Here is a 17,707-nt window from a genome sequence, read left to right on the forward strand (position 1 = left end):
CTATGAATCACTCAGTTTTACTGACACATGCAGTCACACGCCTTCTCACTCTAACCCTCGTAGTCTCACTAATTCACACTCATGTTCACTCAATCCCATGCATTCTGATTCACTCCATCTCAGTCAAACTAACTGAATCTCACTCACTCTTGCTAAGTACCTCTCATCTCACCCATTCTGACTCACTGAACCTCACTGTGACCCATCATTCTGTCTCTCCCAGTCTCACTCTGACTCACACATGCTCACTAATTCTGACACAGTCTCACTCGTTCTCACTCATTCTAATTCACTCAGGCTCACTCTGATTCACTAGGTTTCACCTAGTCTGGCTCATTCTGATTCGCTCAATCACACCCTTACTTGCTCATACTCAACCATTTTCACTCAGTGCCGCTCATTCTCACTCATTCAGACTCACTCAAGCTCTGTCTCACTCATTCTCACTGACAAACTCAATCTCACTCTTACTTTGTCATACCCCCTCATTCTCACTTATTCTTGCTCATTCTCATTCATTCTGACTCACTCAAGCTCTATCTCACTCAGGCTCGCTGACACACTCATCTCACTGACTCACTCATTCTCACTCCATCTAAATGTCACTTAGCCTCACTAATTCACACTCAGTTTCATTTAACGACACTCACTCTCACTCAGTACCACTTAATCAATGTCACTCTAACTCACCTAGTCTCAACTCAGCATCACTCGTTCTTGCTCAGTTCCACTTAATCTCACTCATTGTCTCACTCTCTCTCTCTCTGTCTCCCTCAGCCGTACTCATTCTTAGTCACTCAATCTCATGTTAACTCACCTAGCCTCATTCAGTCTCACACTTTCCCACCTAGTCTCATTTAGTCTCCCTCAGTCTTACTTAATCTGACTCACTAGGTCTCACTTTGATTCACTTTGACTCACCCAGTCTCACTTTGCCTCACTCAGTCTCACTGTTTCTCACTCTTAGTCTCACGCATTCTTTAACTCATTCAAACGCACTTAAACTCTGACTCTCAGTCCCATCCCGACTCACTCATTTTCATCCACTGTAACACTCACTGCCACACCCACTCACTCACACTTATACTCATTCTTCTTATAACTCCTTCTCACTCACCCTGACTGACTCCTCCACTCTCGCTCGATTTCGCTAACAGGCACACAGACACACTCACACATATAAACACTCTCCCTCACAGACACATATTCTCATCCATACCCCCATACCATTTAAAAGCTTTGTTCTTGCTTTCTTTGCTGCCAGCAGAGGTCTTGCTTGCACCGCTGCTTCTCCATGTAACCTCGGGGCAGCCAAGCAGCTCCTTTACACTTCATCTGGCACAGTGGCATGAAACTGAGACCTTCACCCTGTGCCATCGCTGATTCGAGGTTTCCGTCTCTGCTCTTTCACCTCACCATTTCCCAACTCAGTGACGTATAGGGGAAGGATTGGGTGCCAGGGTGATTGGCATGTAGCCATGATCACTGCAGGACTTTAGCATGCAGCACCCATGGCTACTCTAGCAGTGATGTTTTAGCTCCTCACAGATGGTGGAGGCACTGAGATGTGACAGGGCATTGAGGCTATGGTTGGGGTTTCACCAGCCCAGGTCAGTTTCTGTGATGGCTGGTGTAGGCTCCTACATGCGCCTGCCCCAGCCATCCGACAGTGTCCCCGGCTGCCTCAGGCTGTTGTCGGACCCGAAGTAGGTAAGCATTTTTTAAATTATACCAAGAGTGAATACAAGATTAACATTTGCTCTTTGTATAACAAATATGTTGCAGAAAACAAGGAGTCCATAACGAAGTGCCACCACTGGTTTCGATTCTGAATAAAACATAGTGTTTGGGTATGCCTAGAGGTATTTTTAAACATCTCTCATCTGGATCCCTGCATGTCCAGTATTGCTTTATCTAAAAACTCCCATTCCATCTATGGTTGAGTCCGCCCGGGTGGTATCATCTCACTCAGGTGTGGATAGGCGCAGATGATGAAGCATGTCACGATAAGTGAGTGAGGCGTCTACTCCAATACCTTGGGATGCCCTTACCCTTTAAGATAAATCGGAGGGAGATTACCACATCCTGACAGAGTCCTTTTTAACAAAAAACCCAGAGTTCCCAAGGAGAATTCTCAAGGCAGCGGTTGCTTATATGTGTTAAGACTATAAATAGGAGATTGCAACTGACCTGTTCTTCTCTCACTCTCTATTGTGTAAAAGAACCATTTGAGATACTGCCAGGTTTCACAGAAATATCTGCACTGGAGGACTGTTCGGTGCACCGATCAATAAATATACATCACGTTCTACCCAGTGTCAAGTCGGCTATGGGTGGCTGGCCTCTTAAACTAGTTATGGCTTGTTAGTAGGCCCTGGGGACATTTTTGTTGCATCCATGAAAATTTCATGAAATTTACTAATTCATACTAGGCAAATAAAAAAGGAATGACTTTCATCATAATTGTTCCCACTGGACACTCGTAGGAGAAGAAAATGTCTCAGTTCAAGATGAAAATGTCTTGCTGGAAATAATTTATTTTCCAGCCACTGTTCTGCTAGTGTTTTGCGAAACTCTTATATGTGAGATAGACCCTCGAATTAAATTTTCTACAAAATATCCTGTAATTCATTTGCAATTTTGCACCAAAACCTGATTTCACATACTCCTACTTTTTGGTTGAGAATTCTTAAACTTGAATTTTTTCATTTTCAAACACAAGCCTGCAAGTTTCCCCTCGAAAAGTGGTATGGATTATGGTATTAGTTCACTTTGTAACTATAAAGGAATAACTTAAAAATCGATTTACTCAGCTTCATGCTCTCTTTGCTATCAGTCATTTAACAAGAAACTGCGACTTAAATCACATTGACCTTCAGATAACGGCAACAATCTAAACCAAAGCCTGTAATCGGGAATATGACAAGTGCGAGCTCTTCATGGAAAATGTAAATTTCTACTGATTCTATGGCAGAAATTCTTCATAAAAGGCTGCAGGGGCAGTCTACAAATAATAACGTTGAATATGTATTTCCTAACGTACACTAAGCATGATTCCGTCCTCTTTTTCCATTATTTTTCTGGCCATAATTTTACATCTGCTTTTGCTTTATTCACTATACTGGTGCAACATTACTTTTCAAAACTATAGACTAGGTCATGTCTGTGACAAAAGCAGGCAGTGAAATGGGCACACCGATAGGCCTGAGGGCTATCATCTTTTTTGTAGGTCGATGTTGCAATACTTTTTAGTCAAAACTCAATCTGAAAAACTAATTGTGACATCTAATTCATACTAACCTGTAATTTAAGAGTCGTATAGTAGTCTTTTTAATACTTTTATGATCCAAAGTATAATCACTTATGACATCTTTGTTGATCAAATTATTTTTACATCTGTTACTTCTAGGCTAGCATGTTTCGCGACAGAACTCACTTCTTCAGGGCAATAATTTGTTTTATGACAATGACCTACAAAAATCGTGTAAAAATAGAATACATTCAATATAAATGGATGGGTGTGATTTCTGACCCCATACATTGTCGTCAAAAGTTGCACACCCCACATGCCCAGGCATCCGATAATAAGCATCATCTCACCTAAATGGCAAAAGCGCCCGTACAAGCCTGGGTCACATAAGCAGGCGCCGTAGATCCGATGGCACCTCCCTTTGTTGGCGCAATTACATTTCTTTTTACAGAACTTCCCATAATATCCCTTGGGGCATCCTGGAAATACAGAATAAGACTTTTTTTAGAAAGAATAGCAAGCTGTAGAAATTGTAATACAAGTAGTTTAAAAAAAAATCTTAAAAGTACCATCCTCACAGGACTCTCCACCGACCCCATGTGGGCAGCGGCACTTCCCAGTTATTGGATCACAAGTTCCTCCATTTTGACAGCTGCACACAGAACTGCAGTTTCTCCCAAATGTCCCTTCAGGGCAGGCTGCAATGTGAAACAACCATGGACAAAGACATTAAGTTTGACTTATAAGCAGTGTATGTACACAAAGACACTCAACATTTAGGGAGCAGTGTAGACATGCAGACATATTAAGAAGCTGCAGACTTCCATGTCCACAAAGGTCCACACCCATGCAGGCACCAATGTACACAGACAACATTTATACAGGCACCCATGTAATCAGATGGCACACTTACAAGCAACACCGCACACTGGCAACCCAAATACAGACAGTTATGTTAATAGTCATACCCAGTTCATCAACAGGCATACATGTACACCAGCATAGATGCAAAAAGGCCCACGTTTTGTATGACAGCTTCAGTCATTCCTGGATTTTTGGACAAACTCATTTTGCATGGAGAGATTTTTAAACCCATACTGGCAAGAGTACAGCTGAAAGTCCCAAAATGCAAGCTTGAGTTGGCGAAAAAGATAAGCTTCGGGTATCACACCTAACATGCGTTCAGTATTTGATGGTCACAATGTGTTCACTTGTTTTTTGCTGTTTACACAGAGGTACATGTGTGTTCTCCTTATGCATAAAGTAGATTAAACTGAAAAATTGTTCCGTCTGTTGGAGCTATCAAACATTTTCACTAGCCTGAGTTTGTTTACATTTCACGGCACGCAAACAGACTTCATAAGTGAGATGAAGGGTTCTTGTTACCCCCTAAGCACTGCAGTACAAAGCATTATAAAGTGGCACGTGGTGTCCGGAAAATGCTTTCCTCAAATGGTTTTGATGAAGAAAGGCTCCTTTTAACAGTGGCACACATGAAATATCAGATGTTACATCGAAGTCAATAGGTAGGTCCATTAAATTCGAAAAGTAGGTAATTCTACACTTGAGACATTTATTTTTATAATTCCAAAGTATTTGGCATGAATGAATCCTGCATGTTGCATTCGTAGTGAAAACTAACAAAAGAGCCAGTGTGTGACACTGCTGCATGAGCATAATGACATGTATTCATTTTATATGTTTATGTAGTGCCCAGGAGCAGAGCCGTAGCATGAGCCGTGCCACAGGGGCGGTTGTCCCAGGGGCAGCATTCTTAGGGGCGCAACATTTAAATATGGGTGTAAAATTTGAAAAGAAAAGTGGAAGGATACTTGCCTTGCCCTGGAACCTGCCAGCCGACATGAATCACCTTTGACCAGTTTCAGAGTGGATAAAGTGAGGTCAGATGGTTTTAGTGCACAGATATGGCGTGGGGCACTTCATAGCTCCTTGAGGGCCTGATGTGAGCAGAGTAACACGATTGGAGGTGGACATAAACAAGGTGGTGAGTAGCTGAGGGAGCAAAGTGAAACGAAGGCTCTTGGAGAGTGGATTTTCCGATGAGGGGGACATCAAGTTTTACTTGGTGTCAATAAGTATTTATTCAATTTATCTTGCTTTTACACTTGTTGGATGCCCTGTCGTGGACAAGATCGACATGTTGTATCTTAGTTCAAGAACGTGTATCTATGGCACAGCTTACACACACATAATTATTTTTCCTGTCTGCTAGTTCAGTTAATTGATCCATTTCATTATGTGGTGTGATTCAGATTCTATAAAAAAAATGCCTCTTGGATGTCACAGTAGAAACTACATCCAGTGGCGGCTGGTAAAGAATGGTGGTGGCGGGGGGATGAGACGGGGGCATGCAGGGGAAGGTGAAGGTTCTTAAGAAGAAGAAAAAGAGAACTTACCCACTGGACTCCTATCGCCAGCTGCCACCTCTCCTCCTACGCAGGAACCAGGAAGCACATAGGCTCCAAGACTCCCCTAGCCAATCCCAAGGCTGCATTACATCAGCATTGTGATTGGTCTGAGTGCTGTGGTTCGGCACTCAGAGAGGGATTGGGAGGCTGTGCATGATCTCCACCCAGGCAGTACAATACAGCCTGCTCGAGAACATGCAAAGTGCGCATGACAGTTTGGCTGGCCCGAGACAGCCGGCCAAACCGTCAAGTGCCCTTAAAGTGCAGCAGCAGCCACTCCTCCCTCTGGGTACCGGAACCCAGCCCTGCCCTAACCTAACTGGCTGCAGTGCAACTTCAAGCTCAATACAAAAGCTACTTCTATCACTAGAAACTCGATTGGTTACGATTACAAGTCCTGGAGGTAAAGTGTAGCCATTGTTGACTTACTATTCAGAGTTCATTTGGTACTTTTACGTTCTTTTAGCCTTGTTTTAAATTTTCACTCCAATTTGCCAACATTAAGTTGTCCACGTGGATACTTTCAACTCAAATGCAAAAAATTGAGTAGTACGTGGCATAGTCTCTAGTTTTATTTTTGTATTCCTTCTAATTGGCTGCAATATAATTCTATTTGGTACATTATAAATATATATTTCCATTTGTTGCAATTTGAGCATCCGAGACATAAAAAAAAGATTGTTTTTTCGTATTTGTTGTGCATCAAATTTGATTGACCGATGTAACTTTATAAAAACTTTTTTGTAGCTTTTAATCTATTAATATGCGACAACAGTAATATACTTAAAAATATTTTGTAAATCGCAGTCAGTCTCAATCAAGTCATGATGCCTGGTAATGATTCATCTTGTATGCCGACTTATAGTCGAGGATTTTGAAATAACGGAACCTCTGTTTTTACATGGTTTATCAGACAAGAGATCCTATCTTTGTATGGTTTGTTTCATAGGTTCAGCTTTGTCAATACAAAATAGACCTTCTTCTCACATTCTGAAAGAATTCTTTTGTTGGTTATGTATTTGTCTTCACCCAATGTAATGTGCTTGATGTGTACCAGTGCAGAATACGCTACGTATTCTTTCACGCTGTCGCTATGGAAATAGCTGAAGTGCAACAAACAATTGTGAACAGTATTATTTGTAAAAACTATAGTGTGATAACTGCTATTCCTAATGAGCACATGCCCTACCTTCGATAATGCTCTTTCTGGTAGAGACTCGATCTAGACGCACATTCCTCACCTTTTGAATATTCCCCAGTTGTCTTACTGGATATGGAAACTTTTTTGCAGTACCTCTGCAATACCTCTGCATGCCAAAAGGTGGCACCGTGTGGCTCTGCACTGTCACCATTTTGCTCCGAAAATTACATGCACCACTCCCGCGCATTGACGTTAGTTGTTTTTGAGATTGTTCGTTCTCCTAGACGCAGGGCCCCAAAAGCAAATCAAAGACAGTGTGGGATTTCTAGACTTGGGATCTTATTAAAGGATAGAGTTTAACCATGGAACAGAGAAGATGGGTGGGTAGGTGAGAAATCTCCTGCTAAATAGAGTCTTTACCAGAAGGAGCGTTAGTAACTTGTAGTAAGTAACTTGCTCTTCCATTAGAGACGTCTAACCATAAATTACTCACCATTTGAATACATACCAATGCAATACCGATTCAGAGGTGGGTCCGTGGATAGACTCAAACCAAAAAGTCCCCCTAGACCGATGGGGCAAAATGCCCCTTTCAGCGAACCTGACTGTCCAGATAATAATGCTGCATGAATGTATGGAGGGACATTCAATGAGCCACCTGGCAAATGTCAAGGTTGAAGACTCCACGTGCCAACATAGTGGTAATAGCTCTGCTCCTGGTGGAATGAGTACACAGTCCTTCCAGAGGCTGCTTCTTTGCCAATACATAACAGATCTTAATGCAGAGCACGATCCAGCAGGAGATGGCACTCTTCTGCCCTGCCTTGCCTTTTTTCACTATAGAGAACTCCGCAAAGAGCTGATTGTCCACCTGGTAGTCTTTGGTATGATCTATGTAGAAGCAAGCTCAGCGCTCTCTATCGGTCCAAGCTATTACGCCTCTCCTCCTCCTTAGAGGGATGAGGTAGAGCATAGAACACCAGCAGGGTGTTGGTTTGACCAACATGGAATTGCATCACAATTTTCGGCAGGAAGGATGCCCACGTCCTCAGAAACCATTTTGTCTGGAAAGAAGGATGTGTATGACAGATTGACACAAAGAGCCTGACTCTCACTCACACATCATGCCGAGGTGATGGCAATGAGGATCACAGTCTTTATAGTAAGGAGCTGAAAAAGACAGCTGTGAAGTGTTTTGAACGGAGTGCACATAAGATAAGTCAGGACCAGATTGAGGTCCTCAGGAGCATGACAAAAGGAGAAGGGGAAATAAGTATTGTAGTCTTTGAAAAACTGCCTTAAACAATGAGGGCTGATCTGGCAACCTTAAGAAGGCTGAAAGGTCAGTGTACATAACCCTGAACTGTGCCCAAAGCAAAATTATGCCAGACAAGAGACAGAATGAATAACAGAACATCAGATAACTTGGCCACATAGAGGGTCAATCTGGCGTGTGAGCACCAAGCCATTAATTTGTCCCAACGACTGGCGTATACAGTTTTCTTTGAGACCATATCAACCTCCTCTAAAGGAAGGTTGAAGGTGTGCAGCTGTCGCTACTCAATCTTCATGCATAAAGGTGGAGATTGCAAATGCCAGGGTGCAGAACTCAGCCCTGCTACTGTGACAGCAAGTCCTCCCGGAGGGGCAGCCTGATCCAGTAGCAGCTTCTACGGAGCAGCACTGGTGCGGTGGGGTGGGGGGTGGTTTAAAAAAACAGAAAAATTAAAAGGAAAAAACAAAACATTAACTTACCTGCCAGCCTCCATCGTGTTCGGCTGACGTATTAAACAGGAAGCACACAGGCTCTCAGACTCCCTAGCTAATCACAACACTGCTGCCACCAGAATGACAGCAGCACCATGATTGGTCAAAGCGCCGTGGTCTGGCACTCAGACAGGGAGTGGGAGGCTCTGTGTATTCTCCACCCAGGCTGTTCAATACAGCTGGGTGGAGAATGCTAAGTGTGCAGGACTTTTGCCTGGCCAAACCGTTATGCACACTTAGAAAGTTCCCACCACTCTTCCCCCTGCTCTGCCCAGCCCACCCCACACCTACAGAGCCAGTAGGGAAAAATAAAATGATAATAACATGTTTTTATTATGATTTTATTTTTCTTGTAGGTCAACGCTCCTCCGCCTTAGCTGAGGAGCAGCCACTGGCCAGATCAGAGGATACATGCTCAAGCCCAGGACTTCTGGAACCCATAATCTCCGTGCCCAGTTCAGAGCCACTATGATGACTTGGGCCTAGACTATCCTGATGTTCTTGAGATCTTGGGTCAGAAGTGATATCAGTGGAAAGGCATACAGGAGTCCCAGTTTTCACTTGAGGCAGAACACGTCTCTGAGCGGGAGATGCCTTGGAGACTCGAACACACAAAGTTGCTGACATTGTGTGCTCTCAGCAGTGGAGAACAGATCGAGCCAAGGTTCTCCCCATTTGAAGAAGAGACAACGTGCCACCTCCAGGGTAGTTTCCCTTCGTGATCCGCTAGATGTTGATGGCTGAGCTTGTCTGCCGTGACTTTCAATGATCCTTCCAGGTGGTTCACCACCACGAACATTCTCTAATAGGCCAACCATTTCCAGAGTCCAGGGACTCCTGATACAGCGTCTATGACTCCACCCCACACTGTTTTTAGCAGTGCCACATGGCAGTCATGTTGTCCGTGAGCACCTGTACCAGCCTCCCTTTGATGGACAGTAGGACGCTTGGAATGGAAAGTGGATGGCCCTCAGCTTCAGAGGGTTGATGTGGAGCTGGGACTCTGCCAGAGAGAAAAGGCCTCTAATCTACACCTCTCCCAGGAGGCCTCCCCAACTCAGAAGCACTGCATTGGTCACCACTATCAGATTTTGGTGGGGAAGGGGTCTGCCTTTGACCCAACTGCGGTCCTGTAAACACCACTGCAGATCTTTCACAGTCTCCCCCAAATTCTAAATGTGGTTGGAAAGTTCACCTTGATGTTGGGTGCAATCACTTCCGATCACACTGCAGAGCACGCATATGCCACCTGCCCTGCTAGACCAGCAGAATGCAAGATGCCATAAATCCAGTAGCCTCAGAGTCAACCTCACTGAAATCCAGGACAGAGGCGAAATGATCGGGATCATAGCCTGAATGTCCTGAACTCTCATTCTCTGAGCAAAGTCATGATACCAAACCATATCCAGCATGGATGATATGAAGGGGGGCATCTGAGAAGGAGTCAGGTGCAACTTCGGCATGATGATAGTTAACCTCAAAGATGACAGGTGTTCGCAGAAGTCTGGAGGTTGTTGACAACTGCCTGGGGTGAGCCCTAATTCAACAGCCAGTCGTCCAGGTAGGGGAAGACTGATACCCCTGACCTCCGAAGGTGGGCTTCCACCACTAGCATCAGTTCTGTGAACATCCTAGGAGAACTGGTGAGACCAAAGGAGGGCACAGCAAACTGAAAATGATCATTTCCTACCATAAACCATCGCTTGCAGGACGGAAATGTGGAAATAGGTATTCTGCAGGTACAACACCACCATCCAGTCCCCAGAGAGCAGGCAAGAACTGGGACAGCGTGAGCATTGTGAATTTCTCTTTACGGAGGAAGGCGTTGAGAGGATGCATGTCTAGAATAGGCAGACAACCTCCATTCTTCTTGGGCACCATGCTCTACTTCTGACATTGGCACCCTCTCGAAAGCCTTTTTGGCCACAAGGGCTTGCACTCCATGGCACAAATTAGAGAGATGGTTCTCCGTTAGTCGCTGAGGGGACACTGGAAGGTGTGGAGGAGTAGAAATAAAAAGGGCAAGGGATATTCCTTGCAAACAATCTGTAGAGCCCACCAGCCCAATGTGCTCACCTGCCAGTCCTATCAGAACTGGTGAAGTCTACCTCCCGCCAGGTAGCAGTGACCCTGAAAGGGCACAGTGAAGATGTTTGGCAGGTGGGGCCATGAGGGGCAGTGCGCTGTCTGTGCACATGGAGTGGTGGGCACTATGGCCCTTACTGAGAAATTGCTGGGTCCCCTTTGGGGCTGGATGGGCAGGCGGCAAAGGGTGCAAAAGCTGCAAAAGGAACATTGGAACTGTTGTGGTTGGTGAGGTTGGCGGAAAGGCACAGCGAGCGAGCAGTAGTCCTGCTCACCTTAAAGTGCTCGAGAGCAAAATCTGCTTTCTCCATGAACAGGCTTGTCACATCAAAGGGAATGTCCATTAAGGAGGACTAAATGGCACCGGAGAACGCAGTCGATTGCAGCTGCGCATGGCGGTGAATGGCAACGCTGGTGCCTATGGTGCACCTGATGGAATTGGTGGTGTCCAAAGAACAATGAACCATGAACTTGGCAGCATCTTGGATCGCCTGAGAAAAGACAGGGCGAAGGTCTTTAAGCACACCAGGCTAGGACGTGTGTCACCTAGTCCCAAAGGGCATGTGAGTATCATTCCAACAAACAACTGGCATTATCAGATCAGAGAGAGGGCCAAATTGGTGGGAAAAAAGTCATGTTTAACAATCATTTCCACCCTCTTAGATTCCCTTTCAGGAGGAGTGCTGGGAAATATGTTGGGATTAGAACGCCTGGTAGAAGGCTGAAGCAATAGGCTTTCTGGCGAGGGGCGCTGTGAAAGAAAAATCAGGTCACCCACAACAGGGTGATGACGCCTTGCGATTTATCTATTGAATGTGGGGGCTAGGGCACGGTTTAGCCCACGACCCCAATAAAGCATTCAAGAGTGCCTTGTTGAAGGGAAGAAGGGTCTTGGAAGATGTTTGCCCCAGTTTGACGACTACCGTCAAGAAATTAGTTTTCACCTCCAAGGTAGGGAGCTGCGGTTAAGGACATATGCCGACCTACACATTACAATCGTCTAGGAGGCAGATTCTTCTGTGGCTGGATCAGGTGGAAAAAACATACTTGTCTCCAGAGAGGTATTAGGCCACTGGCTTCCTGTAAGTCCTCCCACCAATTGTCATATTAGTAGAGCTGAACAAACTCATCACTCGGGTCATTATCAGAGTGAGTGCCTAAGAGGGATTGGAGAAAATATTGCCTAGGCTGAATGGAAAGCAGGGGAATCAATGCCTTGGGTGGATTTGGGCACAATGTCGGCCGAGGTCCTCCCAGCGTTGAGTTTCCATCAGAAAGCACAATCAGGGCTGAGTCTTCAGGTGGAAAAATTGGTATCAGCATCAACGTGTCCAGGGCTGGAGTAGGTTGTGGTGGTGACAACGGAGTTGGAATAAGAGTGGGAGGAAAGTAAGAGTGGAGGGTCCAGCTGGCGTGGAGCGCGAACCCACCTGCAATATGCCAGGTCGAATGCTTCTCCTTGCCTTTGGGCTGAAGGCATGTCTGAGGGAGTTGGCAGAGATCCAAATATTGGTAGCATGGCTGCGTGGAACTCTTTGATCAGATGCAGTGTGGCTGAAGGCCCCAGAAGCTTGTGTTGTGCTGAAACCAGCTGCAAAGTCGGCTGACCTCAGGAGGGAGATTGAGTGGCGCAAGGGAACGGAATCCCACTTCAACTTCTTGTGGTTTTTAACATTACATGAAGAATTAGAAAGAGATGAAGACTGACCTCTGGATCGGCTCTGGGAACACGAACAAGACAGAGAGTGAAGTTTGGATTCAGAGGGGGAGTTGTATAGTTCCCGTCCTGGAGTCTTCTTATCCTTTGTGACGTAGAGTTTCGCCTCTCATTCTCTTATGGCCTTCGGGTTTATCGAGGCGTAGTCTCCACAGGATTTGGAGTCATGGATTGAACCCAGGAACCACAGGCATATCTTATAGGGATCTTTCACAGACATTTGTTTGCAACAGTTCCTACAAGGTTTAAAACCAATCATTTTAAGGGCGATATCCCTTGCACACTAAAATTTTAGAGAAAAAGTCAGCAAATATCACTGGGAGATGAGAGGGGATGTCAGACCCGCTTCAGGAGGCATGGAAAGGAAGGAACTAATGTCATCACTTGGGAGTGACGCCTAGATAGGCCCACACATCATTTCCAGAGTGGAGCAAGTCAAATGCAGAGCCACTAAGTGCCACCTACCGGAGCATCAAGGTACAGCAGAAATGTTTTTTGGATCCAGTCTCACAGCTGGGGGATATTCAAAAGGTGAGGAATTTGCTGCTAAAAGTCACTATCAGAACAACATTTTAACATACAGAAAATGAATACTTCGCTGATTTTATAGGTAAATTAAATATGATCATTAGCTTATAGAAATGCCATGTACATAAATTTAAATAGGGCCTGCCCTCATGAATTAGCTAAACTATGAAACTGCAAAAGGGTCCATTCTGGGTTGACCGAATACTAGATTGGCGTTTAATAATGAAATGTGTAACCGAAAACTTTATAACAGAATGGGTCAATGATAGGAATAGTGGCAAGGAAGTTTCAGAATGTTCACTAATTCGACAATATTGAGAAGCCGGATTGATTAAAATGTTGTCAGCACATGGGTTTTCCACACAAAGGCTATATTTTAGGCTACTTCGGTTTAGTTAATTTGTATTCCCATGTCTAATTAGGTCAAATTAAATATTTCTCATATTGAGTCAGGAGCATGTTCACCTAGACAGAGGTTTAGTTCAAACTCAAAGTCCTGGATAACTGTAAAAAATACCTTCCCATCCACTCAAAGTAGCTGTGATGAAAAAAAGTATGTTGGAACAATTGAAGACCAAAAAGTTGAATTCCTGGTATTCCTTCATCTAGTATACTTAGTCCAACAGCTCAGTGCCATTGCAAATGAGTTAACATTTATGGTGCAAACCAACACTTAAGTGGAAGAACCCAACTTAATGGTCATTCATTTTCTTTAGAAGTCTCTGGTGTCTTGGATATACAAGGAACTCTTTGCCACTGTTTGTTGCAAACATGTATCTAGGAATCGTGCAACTGGTTGATGGATCAAGTTTAAACACAATATTACTGGTCTATCAGGAGGGCTATTGAGACTTATGCTTTTTTGGTAGTATGTTATATTACGTTAAAAATTCTGGTAGAGTGCATGCACACCAAGCGATTTCATGGCGCTGGAGTCCAGGGAAAACTGCAGCATGGGAGAGTTAGTCATAAGCTTGTCAGAATAGCCAGGTCTTTAACTGTTTCCTAAAAAGTGCGTAAGAGGTCAGAGATCTAATCTCCAGGGGGAGAGAATTCGTAGTTAATGACAAATTGGGAAATCATTTCACCCAATAGCTGGGGAAATAGTGGCATATGATATGGGGGTCTGTAGATCAATACACAAATAAGGGGGAAGTGAGGGGAATCAAGTTTTAAAATTAAAATGTCTACTGATGGGCTACCAACAACCGTTAACGGTATAAACTGTAACTTTTGATGTATAATGGCTGCGACCCCTCCTACTACTTTCCCCACACACCTGTTAGCCTGAAGAATGTAATAGCTGTTGGGCACCTCTGCTAATATATCGGGGGTAGACTCTTCAGTGAGCCAGGTTTCGGTGAGGAGAAGTATGTCCGGTTTATCAGAGTCAAGGAGCTGAAAAAATCGAATTGATGTTTGACCAGAGAACGGGTGTTCAGATATATGACTGTAAGTTCAACTTGTTCATGACCCTGTCGGATTGAGGGGACACAAACAGGCTGTTGCCTGGTGTGGAGCTCCTGGCAGGGAGGCGTCAAGTAAATTTCGGGGAAGAGCTCTCTATACTTCAGGATCCTTGAGTTGTCTAGTTTGATGGAAGTGGCACTATCAGGAGTCTTGCTGCCTCGCAAAGAGGTCAACTCTTTAGAGGAGTAGCCCAAAGTTTGGGCATGGTGACTGGCCCCTGGCACCATCCAGACGCAGATGGGCGCAGACGGGCTTACCTTTGGCGCGCCTTTCCGTGCACCATCAGTGCTCCCGCGCTCCAACTATTATTTAAATGCCAAGTGCACTGTTAACTCCTCCCCCCTTCTGCAATGATTCGTTCTCGGAATAGAGTGCAAGGCTTCCGAGCCAAGAACCGGTAGACCGGAAAAGAACTGAGAGACTCAGCGCTAAGGCAAGGTGAGCAGCAAACAAATTCAAATTCAGCAATACAAGTATAAAATCAATATGGCCGCATCAAATGGTTAAAATTAATGTTTAGGGGCAGAGCAGCAAGTCAAGGTAAAAGTATATGGCCCAGCAAACACAACACAGCAGTTCACCTAAGACGGTGTATGGAGATTAGAGAAGAGAATTTCAAAGTAGTTCCAAAGTGTGGAAGAAGCAAAAATGAGACGTGTTGTAATGAATGAGGGAGGATGAATGTCACAACATGTTGAGACATGTGACATGCATACCATCAGCTGATTGGTCTTTAGGTATGGTCCTTTAGGAGTCCAATGAAGGAGATATTAAAAGCTATAGAGTAGGATAAAAAATGCTAATGAGTGAAAACAAGTCCTGTCATGAGTTAGAAATAAAGAGGATGGAGAGCGGGAGAAGCTATGCCCAGATATCCCAAAAAAGTAGCCAGCATGCATTTTCCCTTTATGTCTTCAAATAGCCCCTTCCTCATTGCTCATCTAATAAATAGATTTACCTGAAATATGTAATGCTGGATAGATGGAGGGAAGGAGGGTTAGTGAGCTTCCATGTGTTCACCCTATTCATTTCCATAACCTGTCAGTCGTGTGATCAAGGGACAAGTCCTCCATGGGTACTGAGGGACAGGCCCATGAACTCTCCGAGCAAGCCCGTCCTAGACTTCCACACCTCTAGGCCTGACTCTAGGCTGTCATGGTGCCTGGTACGGTTTTGATTAGTTATATAATTACAAACTGTTGCAGTGCTTGCAAGTTCCCTGCACTTACATGTTAGTCCTATGTTATATACATACAATAAAATAAATGCGTTTTTAGTTTCATCTGTCCACTGTTGCTGCTTCGCCTACATTTTCAACATAACTACTTCCACTCTGCCTGATTCTCCTTCTCTTTTCAAACAGACCACAACCACATCATTAGGTCTCGCCTGGCCACCACAGCGTGAAAGCGCTGTCGCCAGCGAGATCTATTGTTACTGACTTGCTTCGGAAGGGAGACAGGAGATGTGCACGCGCAGGACGGACTAGAATTGTGAACGAGCCCGTGAACGCGTACCACGTCATTAGATTCACTTGCAAGACAGTGGATGTGCACGTGTATAGCTGCTGCCGCGCATTTACACGCCTCCTGCTTGTTATACAACACCTCCCAAAGAGTAACAAGCAGCAATCGCCGTGGCCTTATATTTATTTGCTACAATGCCCATAATGGTTGTTACAGAATGCTGCCAGGCCCTGGGAGCTCCGGTAAAGCCCACCTCCACATACAAGTTGCAGGCCCCCTTGTGCAAGAAGAACCGAGGCGAGAGCATGGAGGCACACACTCACATCAGCGGATCCAGCGTGAAGGTAAACGCTCAAGGCACTGTTTCACACCCCATCTTGCTGCATTTCACACCACACCCTGCTGCAATTCCACCTACAGCTGCACCATGGGAGAGCCAACGCCGAGACTCGAACCCAGTTCCAAAGTTGGCAGCTCAGGATGTTACTCCATACTCCCTGCCGAGACAATTGGCATTTTTAAATAGTTGTTTTTAATCTCAATGAGCGTTTCCCTGGCTCAGAACCTTTAACTTTCACAGACGCTCTCCTTTACTCTCTCTGGCTCACCGGGTACTGCCGCTGGCTCCCTCTCTTCGGGCTGCGGCTGCCTCATCCTCCCCCCTGCTTGTTTAACATTGCAGCCAATTTCAAATAGAAGATTGTGAGCTTAGTCCTTTCATTCTAAGTCATACAATGCCGGTAATTTAGAGTTAGGGGTGTGTAGCATGTCACCAGTGCGTGAGTACTGGCGTTCATGCAGTTCATGGAGCCTCCCCGTGGCTCTGACAGCAGTTTCCTCTCGCAAGAGTAAGTTGGCACTGTCATTGGATGTGTTTATAGTAAGTACCATAAAATCATGTTATGCGTAACGTGTGTTTTGTACGGTCGCATACCTTGCTGAGCTTTTATGACTGTCTCAACACTCACCAGGGAAGTGAATAGCAAATTATTCCCAGGTCAAAAAGCATTGCAAACAGTCCTTACGTGCAGGTAAAAGGCCACCTTAAATAAAACTTTGCAACTTTTGCGTTTTTTTGCAAGTAATAAGGAAAACTTGTGAGAAAAAAACTGTTCGCCTACTAAGCTAAGTTCGACGAAGCACAAAATTAGTAGGAAATAAAATCCACACAAAAAATGTCTAACATTGTTAGCCTAGGGAGCCAACTGTTTGACAACTGAGTGCAAGCAACTTTCTCTATGCTTTACATGTGGCTTTCTACCCTGAAACATACATGCTATTACGGTTTACATCCGTACACTTAGAAACTACTAAACTTTATTTAAGCTCCTATGTTTTTTTTTTTTTTTTTGAAAACCTTTATTGATATCAAAAGAAGACAGGTCGAGGCCCACAACCAAGCCGGCCGGCCGCAGTGTACAAAACAATCAGGAGTCAACAGGCAAATATTACATAATCAATCAGCACAAGCAGAGGCCGTACAATCGCAATAGGGGAGAAGAGATACAGAAACTAAAGGGCTAAAACACAGGAGTAAATAAGGCTTAATTTTATAATATGGGGAGAGGACGTATGACAGGCTCACTTGCAATACGGAGGCATCCGACATCCCGTAACCAACCTCAACATTAAGAAGGGGGCATGGGGCAAAATATCAGGGGGACAACACAATGCAGTCAAGAAATCAGGATATGTGAGACACAGTCAATCCCTGAGCCTTATCCTCGTAACACGCCCGCCACCCGAGACACTACCAAGCCAGAACAGAGGGATCGGAAAGATAATGCAGCAAACCCCGCCCGTCATAGTACCCGTCTGGGACACAGAAAGGAAAAAAGGGGGGGGGACTAAGCG

The 17,707-nt window shown here is 44.7% G+C and overlaps 1 protein-coding gene across 1 annotated transcript in view; it reads right to left on the reverse strand.

The window, feature by feature from the left end:
* LOC144753162 (uncharacterized) overlaps nucleotides 1-17,707 on the reverse strand; it is a 1,401,110-nt gene that overhangs the window by 162,978 nt on the left and 1,220,425 nt on the right. The window contains exons 15-16 of the mRNA XM_078640932.1: nucleotides 3,820-3,948; nucleotides 3,601-3,729 (exon numbers count right to left, since the gene is read on the reverse strand). Of these exons, the coding sequence (XP_078497058.1) occupies nucleotides 3,601-3,729; nucleotides 3,820-3,948 (258 nt within the window). The remainder of the gene's footprint in view (nucleotides 1-3,600; nucleotides 3,730-3,819; nucleotides 3,949-17,707) is intronic.

Source organism: Lissotriton helveticus, chromosome 5_1 (assembly GCF_964261635.1).
Source record: "Lissotriton helveticus chromosome 5_1, aLisHel1.1, whole genome shotgun sequence".
Classification (NCBI taxonomy): domain Eukaryota; kingdom Metazoa; phylum Chordata; class Amphibia; order Caudata; family Salamandridae; genus Lissotriton; species Lissotriton helveticus.